The sequence below is a fragment of the Chaetura pelagica genome, unplaced genomic scaffold (assembly GCF_000747805.2).
Source record: "Chaetura pelagica isolate M959 unplaced genomic scaffold, ChaPel_1.0 scaffold1843, whole genome shotgun sequence".
In the NCBI taxonomy this organism is placed as follows: Eukaryota; Metazoa; Chordata; class Aves; order Apodiformes; family Apodidae; genus Chaetura; species Chaetura pelagica.
The window spans coordinates 84357-97360 of record NW_009952685.1 but is presented as its reverse complement, the minus strand read 5'-3'; the positions used below and the strand labels follow the sequence as shown (position 1 = coordinate 97360).

Genomic DNA, 13004 nt, shown 5'->3' with positions numbered 1-13004 from the left:
GGCTGTTTGGGGCTGGGGAGGGGGCAGGAGGGGCTGTTTGTGGGTCTGCTCAGAGCCAAGTGCTGGAGGTTGGGGCAGGAGGTGACTTGGAGCTTCAATGACAGAAGAAGACAGGCCGGGCTGTTGAGATGTGGAGTGAGGAGAGATGAGTGATTTGCTCTGGTCTGTCCCCCAGGGACAGTGTTTGTGGTGCAGTGGGACAAGGTCTATCTGCAGGGGAAGGAGGACATGGGCAGCTTCACCTTCCAGGCCGCCCTGCACAGCAGCGGGAGAATCGTCTTCGGGTACAAGGAGGTGAGAGAAGGTTCTGCTGGGGAAGGAGGGTCCCTGTGGGGGATCCCTGAGGGTCTGGTGGGAGCTGTGGTGGTAAAACTGTTCACACACTGGGTCTGGGCATTCCCTAAAGCACTGGAGACCCCTGCAGTGGCAGCAGGAGCCCGGGGCAGGGCTGGGCTCCATCTCTGCCTCTCTCCCTGCTGCAGATCCCAGTGCCAGTCCTGCAGATCAGTGCCACCCAGCACCCTGTCAAGGCTGGGCTTTCTGATGCCTTCATGGTCCTCAACCCAGCTCCCGACGTGCCTGGTGAGTGGCTGCACTGGGGGAACTGGGGAGGGGGCTGCTGGGGCAGGGGAGCAGCTGATCCCAATCCTGCAGGGATGCCAAGGCTGCCCTGGGATCACAGCTGGGAGAAGGAGAGATGGGAAGTCCTGGTCCTTGGGCACTGCAGGACATGGGGCTGCAGAGCTTGGCTTCATGGTGGAGAGTGTGGGGGCCCAGCTGCACAGATGTCCCTCGTGTCCCACGTCCCCTGGTGTGTCTCTCTTGGGGTGCATCTCTCCATGGCCCCGTGCTTGGGGTGTCCCCAGCCCAGGGACACTGTCTGCTCTGGTGAGGTGCTGCAGGGGGAAAGGCTTCTCACCCAGCCTGCTCAGCATCCCTGCCACCTGCCAAGGTGGTGCTGCCCTGCTCTCCAGCTGATGAGGAGGAGGGGAGGAAGGGCTGCAAAGGAGACTGCAGAGGGAGGAGGGGGGGTGGGGGGGCTGGGTGTCCCCTTCCTGCAGGTGTGGGGGTCCAGGGGGGGCTGCTGAGGGCTGTCCTGGGGAGCACAGCACTGGGGCTGCTGGGATCTGCACGTGAGGGCAGGACAAGGGGATGGCCACATACATGTCCACACGCTCATTCCAGGGGTGCCATAAGCTGCAGGTATGGGGTGAGCCCCCCAAAAAGGCTCTTCCAGCTTCTCCTGTCCCCTCTTGTCACAAGGAGCCCAACCTTGCCCCTGCCTCCACTCGGGGCTGCTGCTGTTCCCTGTTATTTCTGGAGCTGCCACCTGGGCCTCCCTCATCACCCCTGTACCCCAGGTTGTGTAAAACCCTCCCCCAGGCTGGTGCCTCCCCCATCCCCATGGGCTTGCTGAGCCCCCCTGCCTGCCCCACTGGGGGAAGGGGAAGTAGGGGGAGAAGAAATGCAAGAATTGGGCAGGAAAATAACTAATGAGGTGAAGAAACAAAGGCTTGAGGGGCAGGAGAGGAGGAGGTGGGAGGGGAGGGAGCTCCATCCTGCTCATCCATGGGGCTCCCAGTGTGGAGCAGAGCAGTGAGGAGCTGCAGCCCTGCTGGCAGGACAGGCCTGAGGATCTTCACAGAGTGCACCAAGCCAGGGAGGCATCTTGGCTGGTGTCACCACCTCAACTGACAGCAGAGGCTGGGAGAAAATCTGGGAGAAGCCTGAATTCAGGCTAGACCCGTCTGGTCTCTGGGAGGAAGGGAAAAGAGGAGGAAGGGGGACAAGGCATGAGGGATGGAGAAGGAGGAAGTTTTGGGGGCAAGGAGGAGGTTTCTGGGGGGAAGGAGGAGGTTTTGGGGGGAAGGAGGAGGTTTTGGGGAGGCAGCTGCAGAGCAGGAGCTCCGGGGGAGGCTGCAGCCCTGTGGGTCACAGCCCAGGAACGTGTTGTGCAGCTCCGTGTGTGTTGAGAGGGATGCAGGGCTGGAGCGTGGCCATCTCTGGAGCCTCTGGTCAGGGAGAGGGGACAGAACTCCAGGCTCCTCCTGACAAACCATGGAAGAGGTGACCCAGGCCCTGACATCCCTCCTGCCCTCCCAGCACCTTCTCCCCCAGCCTGGCAGCTCCGTACACCGTCCCCTCCCACAGGAATGACCCCCAAAAGCTGGGACCACCTTTTCCTTCCAGCTGGAAGGCTGCAGCAGCCCCCCAGGCTTTCCCCACACAGGCTGGGATGGGGCAGGGTGGGCAGGGGGGGTCTGTGCCCCGTGTCCAGCCCGGGTTCCCCGTTCCAGAGTCGCGCCGTCGGACCATCTACGAGTATCACCGCGTGGAGCTGGACACCAGCAAGATCACCAACATGTCAGCTGTGGAGTTCACCCCCCTGCCCAGTAAGTCAGACAAGCTGGTGTGGTGCCCCAGGGTGTGTTTCCCCTCGTAGAATCCATAAGGTTGGAAAAGGCCCTGAAGATCATCAAGCCCAACCACCAACCCAACGTCACCGCACCCACCAAACCGCCTCCCCAGCGTGATTTCTGAGCACCCCCAGGGGTGGTGGCTCCTCCACTGCCCCAGGCAGCAGGTCCCAGTGTGTGCCAGCTGTGGCTGGGACAGGAGCCTGGGCCACAGCAAAGCCCAGCTCACATGGGAGAAGCTGATAAAGGCAGTGGCACCTCACCAGATTTGATCAGCACCCTCCAAGTAAGTGAGAAGGGAAATGGTCCCAATGCCCCTGGGAGCAGGTTGATGGTTCTCATTGCTCCCCAGTACATCCCCTCTCATCCCAGTACTTTGAGTCCTTATTTCCAACACTGACAGCCCTTCCCACCTCTCCAGTCACTGAAATCCCTTCTCTCTGCTCCACGAGCTGCAGCTCATTTTGCTGGACACAGGTTCACTCCAGGTCTGTCTACAAGGCAGTTCCTGCCCCTCCACACACCAATAATGTTTGTGTTCAACAGGGACATTTTCAGTGTTGGGATCCAGGGAGACACGTGTGCCAGGGGAGCTGCTGTGTGGCCTGTAAATACAGAGCAGGGAGTAAATCTGCCACGAAAATACCAAGGTTATGCAGTGGAATGGTCTCTCCGGGGTATTTTAGGACAGGGCTGACAGCAGGCAGAGTTACTGCAGAGCTGAGCATAAATAACCAGTCTGCAAGCTTAGTTTTTCCCCCACCCTGGTTTGTTTCCCCAGCAGCCAGGGCAGCTGAGAGCTGGGCCTGCAAAGCACCCACGGAGCTGGAGAGAACTAGACTCCACTTTTTGCTTCTGGGGGTTTCATTTTTAGCCTTATTCAGGTAAAAACTGGGTTATCCCTCTGCCTCTTCTCCAGAGGTCCCTGTTTGCTCCTGCCCCCACGCAGCAGGGGGCTGGGAGCTCTAGGGGGGCAGGGGAGGGGATGAGGCTGGTGGCCCCCAGAGGAGGATGGGTCTGGGTCTGAGTCTGGGGTGGCAGCTGCTGTGACTTTGCCTGTGAGGGGCAGCACAGGGAGCCTGGGGATGAAGTGATGGAGTGTCTGGGTCAGGATGGAGCTGTGCCAGGTGCCCCAGGTGGGATGGGGATGCTGCTGCCTTGCAGGGTCCTGTGCACTGATGCAGGATGTGACCCTCTGGTCCTCTGCCTCCATCCCTGGTGGTGCTGCCTGGGATCCCCAGGGCTTGGCAGAACTGCTGACTCCCCTGACTGGTTTTGCAGACAAACCCTCTTGGCCATCTTTTCTAGACTGGGTGTCAAGCACTTGGTTCTTTGCAAGCAGCTCGTGCTCTCCAGCCTGGAGATGTTCTTGCAGGACCAGGTAGTGTGGACACAGCAACAGAGGGTGGAAGTGTCTGCCCTGCTGCCTTCCTCCTGAGAACACCCTCTGTAAGTGAGGAATGGCCCAAGTCTCAGATGGGTTTTAATTCCCAGCTGAACAGACTGGGAAGATGTTTACAGGTGGACTGGGAGCCCAGTCCTGCTAGAAGGTACTGCCTTGTCCTGCCGGTCCATTGCAGGGAGGAGCTGGGCTGGGGACTCATCTCTTGCTGCTCAGGCTCTGCCAACACCTGCAGCAGCTGCTCCTGGTGCCCACGCAGATGCTGGGGTGTCACTGGTACCTCTCTCCTCTCTCCTTTCCAGCCTGTCTCCAGCACCAGAGCTGTGAGATGTGTGTGACCTCAGAGCTGACCTTCAACTGCAGCTGGTGTCACGTCCTGCAGAGGTAACTGGGACCAGTTTCCTTCCCTTGCTCATGTTTCTATAGATCTGGGAGAGCAAGAGCAGCTCCAGCTCTGGTGCCTGTGTCAGTGTTGCTGGGGTTTTATTATTTTGTTGCTGTTGGGTTTTTTTGTTGCTTTTGGCTCAGTTGAGGTGCTGCTCTCCCAGCCTCACGGTTGAGCTGTGCCCTGGTCTCTGGTTACAAGCCACGGAAAGGAGACACTTCCCAAGCCCAGGGGGGGTTTTGGTCCTCATGTTTTGATGCAGCAGGTGGAACAAGTTGAGACCAGAAGTGCGACTGAAGGTGGGGGAAGCTCCTCCTGCCCGGGCTGTGGCTGTGACAGGGGAGCAGGGCAGGGAGGCTGGGACAGGCTCAGCAGGTGGGACACAGGGCTGGGGATGCTCCTCAGCCCCAGAGCTGTGGGGACAGGTTCTCCTTGCCAGGGATGGGGGGCACTTGCTGCTTTTTTTGGGGGGGTAAAGGGAGGATCTTTGCTGACAGTCCCAGCCCTGCCCAGTCCTGCTCCTCACTCTCCTTCAGCTTCAGCAGCAATAGGAGCATGAGGGAGTTTAATGAGATTTTGCTGAGATATTTATCTAGAGCTCGTGGCAGGGGAGGGGACCCAGTAACACAGATCCTCACAGCACGGGGACAGTGGGGACATTCCTGGCTCTCCCAGGGAGGTTCTGCCTGCCCCCCTTCCCCAGCTCTTCCTGCAAAGGCTCATCCCAGCACCTTCACTCTCTCTAACCCTTCTCTGGCCACGCTCAAGACTTTCCCCCTCTCCTTCCACACAGCAGCTCCAGGCAGGGATCAGCAGGGCAGCTGGGACAGGGACAGATCCTGAGACAATGACCCTACAAATCCAGGTTGATTCGTTGTCTTTCAGGGGGGCTGGGACACATTTTTGAGCCAGGAAACTTCATTTTCCACTGCCAGCTGCTCAGGGGTGGCTGCAGATCAGAGCAGATCATGCTCTCCTAGCTGGAAGGGCTACATGAAACCAGATGTGGCTTTGGTAGCAAACCCAGGGCTGGGGTTCAGTGGCTTAATGTGGATCCTGTTGGAGCTGAACCCCCAGGGCTCAAGAGCTTTGTCACTCTGCTTGTCCCAAATTCCCCGTCTCTGCAAACCTGAGATTCCAAAGGCAGTTGCTGCTGCTGCTGTTGCACAGGGACCTGTTGCTGTGTTGGCTAAAGCCCCGTTCCTGTGGCTGTCCCTGTGGGGGCAGCTGGGTCCCCAGGAGCCCCAGGGATGCAAAGAGGAATCACCCTTGGGAAGTGGGATGGGAAGCACAGGCTGGAGCTGCCACCATCTCCTTGGTTTTGAGCAGGTTGGTGCTGCTAAACCAACGTGACCCTTCCCAAGGAGGTTGGCATGAACTTAGGTCCTGAGTCCAGCTCTGTGATTGACCCCCCGAGTCATCTCAGCTCCCTGCTGGGCTGGGGAGGTTGTTTTGGCCTTGGAAGTGCTACAGAAATGGTGCTTGAAGCAAAGATCTCAGTGACTCAGCAGGACCTGAAGTTCTTTTGGGCTTCTCCTCTTTTATTGGTTGGGAGTTGGGTAAATAGGAGTGTGAGCTGAACCCCTGATTCAGCTGATGGTGTCCCCAGAGACTTCCCAAAGGCCAGAGTGCTGCTTCATTCCCTCTGTTTCTGGAGGGGTTTCTCTTGCTGGTGTTTTCCTGATGCTGTTTATAATTTCTTGAATGTGTTTTTCCTGTGCAGATGTTGCTGGGAAAAAAAAAACAACCAACAAAATCCAAAACCCAAACAACACACCCTTGTGGAGATCATGGCCTTGCCCTGGCACAGAGTCCAGGGACTGGAAATTCAGCCTCAGCCTGTATCTTTTTCCTATTTCTCTGCTTCTCTGTTTCCCTTGGAGAAACAGTGTTGACCCTTTTCCTCCTCTCTGAAGAGGAAGGTTTGGGTCCAGCACAGCTGCACTGGAAGCCCCATCTCTCTGGACACCAACTTGTACATCATCTTTCCAGCCCTCAGATATTTTTTTGACCCAGTATCTGTAGGCAGGGCCCATGGGGGCAGCACTGGGGACTCCTGGGCAGCTTAGAAATCCTGAGCAATGTCACCCAGCAGCAGGGAATGAGCTGCTGTGTCCCAGGAGTTCTCCTGCCCCAGCTTCACCCTCTTTTCCTCCCCAGATGCTCCAGTGGCTTTGACCGGTACCGGGAGGAGTGGTTGTCCTATGGCTGTGGCCAGAAGGTGAGGCTGAGAGGAGCATCACCCCTCCTGCTAGGAACACTGCTGAACTCCAGGAAAAACCCACCCCAGTGGCCACATCCCAGCTCAGAAGATCCACACTCAGCTCCACTTGGCCCCTGCTGCTCAGGAACAGCCCCAGTGTCCCTGCAGTTACCCCTCCTGTCCCAGCAGGACCACGGATCCACTTCCCAGAAGATTTCTCTGTTGGAGCAGCTACAAGATGGTCCCTGTCACCCAGGACTCATCCTGCTGTGTCTTGTTTCTGTGCCTGTGGGTGCTGGATGTTCAGTGAAGGTGCAGAGGCCTCTGGCAGCCACCAAATGGTGCAGTTGGAGTGCACTGGGATATTTTTCTCTCCCCCTCCTGCAGCGTGACTCTTACTCACTCTCAGGCATGAAGAAATTAGCCCTTGTGATTTTTATTTTTTTTATTTTTTTTCCCCCCTTGTTAGCACAATTATCTCCACATTGGATGAACTAGTTTCTTTGTCTTGGAAAGATCAGCTCTAAGGAAACATCTGTTTCTGCTTTGGGTTTTGTTTTTTTTTTATTGGTTTTTGGTTCTGGTTTTGTTGTGTTTTTTTCCCCCCAATGAAAATTCAGCTCAGTTCCCTGAGTGAGGGACAAGGAGGTCACAGGACCTGTGTGAGGTCATTCAGTGATACAAGAGGGTCAGACTGTAGGACCTTGCCAGATCATTGTCATTTGTCCTACTTAAGTGGTTCCCAAACTTTTTCTCCTCTTCTCCAACCTCCAGGTCACCCCCTCCCCCATATTTCACCTGGAACTTCTGGACCACGTTCCCTGCTTCCACTCCAGTGTTAGAAGCCCAAGGGCTCCCCACGGGCTCCTGGGCACTCCTGCTGGAGGGAGAGCAAGGAAAAGTAGCTGCTCTTTGTTTTCTCTCCAGTCAGATGAGAAGACCTGCGAGGATTTAGCAGAAGGTGACCACTACTCAGCACCTCCTGACAGCTCCTTCTCTCCCCTGGATGAAGGTGTCACCCCCTCCACGTCCTCTCTCTTCCTCGACAGCCTCACCACAGAAGGTAGGGACAGGGGGGTGAGCAGGGACACCCCATCCTCAACACTCACCCCTCGAGGGCTCTTTCACTCCCCGGCCTCCTAAAGCAAATTAATCTCCAGATAAACACAGTAACAAACTGGCTCTGAAGCACCAGGACAGGGGTGGGAAGAGGAGGCTGGGGAAGGAAGGGGCAGCTTGAGAGGTGAGACTTGGGGTGATGTGAAGGGGAGGGATTGAAACCTCGTGGTGGGAAGGGTTCCAGAGATGCACCACAGCCTTTCCACACGTTTATGAAGGTCAAGAATCAAGCAACCCCTGCTGGGACCCTGCACCACAGCAGAGGGTGATACTTAAACCAGAGGCTCATGCTTTTCACTGCTGGTCCTGGCAGGTGGCTCAGGCTGCCCCTGCTCTCGGGCTGGGGGTTGTTCCCCTGCTCAGGAATGGTGTTTGTTCCAGCCCAGGAAAGCTCCACACAAGGAGCTGAGTTTCCCTCGGGACACCCATGTTGTAAAGCTGGATAATCCCATTAGCACAGGGCGGGCTCCTGCCGGCAGGTACCGCTGCCGTTTGGCTGCTTAATGGTCCCTAAAGCAAACTGCTAATTAGAATGAAGAGAAAGGAACATTAGTAATTGTCCTCCAGCAACGGGTAACATCAGCACCGAGATGATTTTCCAACTCGCCGCCAATCCCTGGAACAGGCACGAGAGGCTTCCTGGGAGATAGTCAAGCATGAAGTTCGTTTGTAACCTTGAAAAGAAACAGCTGGGGCAGGCAGGGAACTTCATCTGGAGCAGCACAGGAAAGGAACAAGGAAAAAAGGGGGGGACCCACCGGGGGGGACCCACCCCTCTGCAGCCTCCCCAGCCGGGCCAGCCCCACTGGCTGCTGCTGTGTCAGGGTGAGCCAGGCAGGAGGATCAGGATTCCAGCTGGGATTGTGAGGCTGGGGATGTGGAGGCCACCAAGCCCAGGAAGCCTTCTACAAAACCTGCTGGTACTTCCAGAGCTTGATGAAGAACAGAGCTGGAGTTTGAGCCCCCTTGGAAGACACCTGCAGCCATGGGGGCTCTGGGCCTGTGCCAGCAGCTGGAAGTGCCACCCTGGGGGCTTCCAGAGTGAGCACAGGGGTCACTGTCCTCAGGTGTTGGTGCTCCAGGTGTCACCTCTGTGAAGGAAAACAACAAACCATGAGCCACCTCCTTTCACTGCTTGTTTCCTGGGTTCCTTCCCCTCCCATCAAACTCAGAACTGTCCCTGGCAAAGAGCTGTGTCCTGGCAGGACAGCAGGTGGGAAGCATGTGGAATATTCTAGAAGGCTCCTAACTTGGTTCCTTTTTGTTGTTGTTTTTCAGATGACACGAAGCTCACTCAGTCTGCAGGGAGTGAAGGTAGGTCCTTCATCCCCTCCCTCCTGCCCACAGCCCTTCCAAGTGAAAACATTCTTGAAATCCAACACCCCAGGGAGCTGTGCTGGGTGGGCAGGACAGGCTGGAGGGATGTGATCAAGATAACACCTTGTCCTTCCCCTGGTGATACCATGCCAGGCAGTGACAAGTGAGAGTCAGTCTCTTTTACCCTTCTGCTGTTTCTCCCCTTTTCCCACTCAGTCCTGCTGTGCAAATCAAGATGAGGAGTTTTCTCTTTCTATGTAATTCCCTTTTTTGCAGTTTTTCACATAGACACAAAGTCTTTTTTTTTTTTTTCTTTTGAATTTCCCCAGCTGTGCCAAACAGTGTGAAATCCAAATATTGTGTCCTTAGCCCAGCTCTGCCTTTTTCATCTCTGTTCCTATGAAGCTTTTATCACTCCAGGTCAGTTCAGCAGCCACAAGGGCAGGGAACTGAACTGTTGCTGTAAAGCTCTAATTGCAGAGCACGGGAAGGATCTGAGCCCTCTGAGCCTGATGTCAGGGCTGCAAGAACTGTGGTTGGATGCAAACCAGGAGCCCATCCCTCTTACCTCAAAGCAGCTCGGGGATGTTAAACTGGCTCAACTGGGTGCAGGATCAGTGCCTTTGCAGACATGGGGCCTTTTGAAGTGCAAGAGCTTCCAACTTGTTCCTCAGGTGGCTGGTGATGTCCCTGTTAACCTGTGCCACCCACCCCCTGCACCCCTGTGCCCTTGCAGAGTCCCAGCTGAGGAGGCAGGGCTGGGGGGACACGCTGAGGACCCCACTCAGCGCCTGGCTGGTGGCTCTGTGGGGTGAGCAGCCAAGATATTTAGAATATGGATTGGAGGGGGGGGATCTTTCAAAGCAGCCCCTGCTGTCACCTGCTGCTGGAGCTCACCCAGCAGCTCTGGTGCCTCCTCCCCTCTGGCTGAGCCCCAGGGCAGCAGGCTGGGCTGCTCCCCCCACACCTGCAGAGCTCTGGGAGGTCTCGCTTTTCTTTCCCCTTCCCCTGTCCTTTTACTGAGCTCTCAGCACAGCCTGGGGCTCAGCTGGCTCCTCCTCTGCAGGGGTCCCCAGCAGCCTTCCCTCCAGGAAGGCCAGCACCCCGATTCACACCGGGACCATCGTGGGGATCGTGCTGGCCGTGCTGCTCATCGCAGTGATCATCCTGGCTGGAATTTACATCAGCAGCCACCCCACCTCCCACGCTGCCCTCTTCTTCATTGAGGTGAGTGGGGAACCTTCTCTCTGGCCAGATTTATCTTCCTCTGCCATCAACACCAATCCTGACCTTCCAGGGAAGAGAAGAGGTGAGAGGAACCTTGACAGAGTTCATCTGAGTTCCTTGTCATGGTCCTGCAGTCACAGCTCATCTCCCAACCTCCAGCTGATGATGTTTTAAACTTGAGCTCTCTCTCCCTCCCACACTGGTTTATTTTGCTCCTTTTCACACGGTGCCTTTTTCCCCCCCCATGCAATGTTAAGACTCTCCCACCTTCTTGCATGAGCAGCCTGGTCCAAGGGCTCAGCTGGAGCTGTGACACACTCTAGATCCCTGCCTTTGGAATTGCCCAGCTGGGTTTTGTTGACTAAAATTGTCAGACTGATAGATGTCACGCCATCAGCTGCTGCAGGAGAGGGGGTGGGAAAGCTCTACATGGAAGAATTTAATTCTCCCAAAGACAGGGGGTCCAACAATCTCCATCTGCTGTTAGAAGCCTGAGGGTTGCTGGGGGCAGGATCCCGAGGCAGTGGGAAGTGGGTTGGACCCTGGCACAGGAGCTGCTGTGGAGGGAGTGAGCAGCTCTCCACCCTCAGCCTGCCCTGAGCATTCCCTGGCTGCTCCTTGAGCACTTCCCTCCATCTCTCCTGGCTGCAGAGACAGGACTTGGAGCTACGTGGGCTCCACCAGGTCAGTCCCTGAGCTCTGATGTGTCTGTTTGCTGGGGAGGGGCAGGAGTTGTCCTTGTGCTGCAAGTGCAGAGAAGACACAGAGCTGATGTGTCTGTGGTTTCACAGGATGCCTGTGGCCACCCCCAGCTGCACAGGCCACCCTTGTCCTGAGGCTGATTGGAAATTTCACTTAGAATTTCCATTTCCTCCCTGCTCCCCATCTCACCCTCCATTAGTAGGTCAGCTCAGGGGGACCAACGCACTGCAGTGAACTCTTAAAACTGTGTTTTTATTAAGAAAAAGTCGACCTTCCACAAAGGCAACATTGTTTTTCTCTTGGGACTGAGACCCCAGTCTCCCTGCAGGCGTGATGTGAAGGTCCCTGTCCCAGCTTCTGATGGGTCTTTGTTTCTGTCCACAGAGAAGGCCCCATCCCTGCCCTGCCATGAAGTTCCGGAATCACACCAACCACAGCAGCTACTCGGAGGTGGAGCCAGGCAGCCAGGAGAAGGAGGGCTTTGTGGAGGCAGAGCAGTGCTGAGCACTTCTTCCCCTGCCCCTCCACCCTCCCCTGTCTTCAAGCGTTGGTGGAGTCTTCTGTTATTCTATTGCAAAGTCTTTCCCCTCCTGGAAAAGAAAGAGCAAGTAGAAGGAAAAAAAAAACAAACAAAAAGACCCGATGGAGGGTTGGAAAAGAGTGGGAAGTGGTGAATTTGGGGCTGGAGCTGCCTGGGTTCCTCACGGGAACAGCAGCAGTTGGGACATTGGACTCTGCCTACAGCCCAGCACCAAAGCCCTGGATGTGGCAGCAGAACAAAGTGCAGGCCCAGATGTGGTTTGAAGGGGGGTTTTTGTTGTTCTGTGCTTGGGTTTTTACCCCCCCGAGTGTGGGTCACTGCCCACCCACACCTCCCCACCCCAGCAGAAGCCTCCCCAGGGGCAGCAAAGGGGGAACCCAAGTGTGGGCAAACCAGAGTTTGCCTCAGGTCCCTGGGGGCAGCAGGATGGATTCTGTGGTTCTGTGCTTTTTGCTGCACGTTCCAGTTCTGCCCTCAGGGAAGTCAGGCTGGTTGGCCCTGCCCCAGAGCTGGGTGGTTGGGGCAGGTGCTGGCCCAGGGGAGGGAAGGTTGGCTCTCCAGGGTTCCCCTGTCCCTTCTCCCCCATCTCTGTCCCTTCCCCTGCCCTTCCCTTCACCTTCTTTTGGAATATGTAACACTTAATTTTGTCTTCCTGGCTGAGAAGCCTTGAGCCCTTGTCCTTTCATCCTGCAGCTGGTTCCACCACCACAGCTTCAGCTCCCTGCCCTCCTCTCCTTTCCAGGCAACAGCTCCTAGCCCTGCTCCAGAGAAAGGGACACCTGAGCTATTTGAAGGGCAAAAACCCTGTGGAGGCTTCACCTTCAGGATGTGGGTGAGCCAAGGGCTTCCATGCACTTTTTGGCATCTAATTAGTTTGCTAAATTACTAATTATGATCCTTTCTTTAAAGGAGACAGAGTCTAAGAACATTTTTATCTTAGATTCCTCCAAAATACATCCTCAGGGCCTGGCCACTAATCCAGCAGGAACAGAGATGGTTTGGATGGCAGGGGCTGGGGGCACCAGTGAGAGCAGTGTCCTCCCACAGGCTAAATCCTGACACAAATCCAAGCTGATCCCTGGGCCTTTCCCAGCCTAAGGTGTGAAGGCAGATGTGCCTTGGCACCCTGGACAAATGTGAAAATCCCCTTGTTAACATCATTGTTTTTAGAGCAGATTCAAATCAGTGGAATTTTTTGTCTATTATTTTATGACTATGTCTGTGGTGGCCCCTGCTCTGGCTTTGGATGGAATGTGGTGATTCCAGAATCTGACCCTCACAAAGGGCTTTGACATAAGACCTCTCAGGGTTTTGTTGTTTTTTTTTTACTCCTCCTGTGCAATCAGAATTCAAACTAATCTGCAGAAATCTGCACCCTACTTCCCCAGACACCAGCTGCAGGATTGGACCCTAAACTGAGCAAATCTTGTCTGAAAAAAAAGAGAGAATCCAAACTCCAGCATAGGGTTAAGTTTTCTTTACCCCACCAAAACAAAAAAAAAGAAAAAGGTGGGTTTTATGGGGCTTTTCCCCCCTTTTTTAATTTTCTCTGGCTCCTCAGTTATTTATTCTGATAATCATCTTTGGTACATATTTTACCCACTGGCTGGTTCAGCTGTCACTGGGGGTGATTACTGCCAAAGGCAGGGTCTGTCTAATTAATGTTTTCCTTCTCATCTGCTGAATTTATA

General features: G+C 55.4%; 1 protein-coding gene across 1 annotated transcript; it reads left to right on the top strand.

The window, feature by feature from the left end:
- Positions 1–175: 175 nt before the first annotated feature.
- PLXDC1 (plexin domain containing 1) lies at positions 176–11276 on the top strand (the record flags this gene model as incomplete). Its single annotated transcript, XM_009993777.1, has 9 exons — positions 176–294; positions 483–582; positions 2298–2393; positions 4122–4203; positions 6365–6425; positions 7335–7470; positions 8805–8840; positions 9910–10070; positions 11157–11276. Coding segments are annotated over 9 exons (911 nt in total), but the record flags the coding sequence as incomplete, so codon positions are not given.
- Between the last annotated feature and the right edge of the window lie 1728 nt (positions 11277–13004).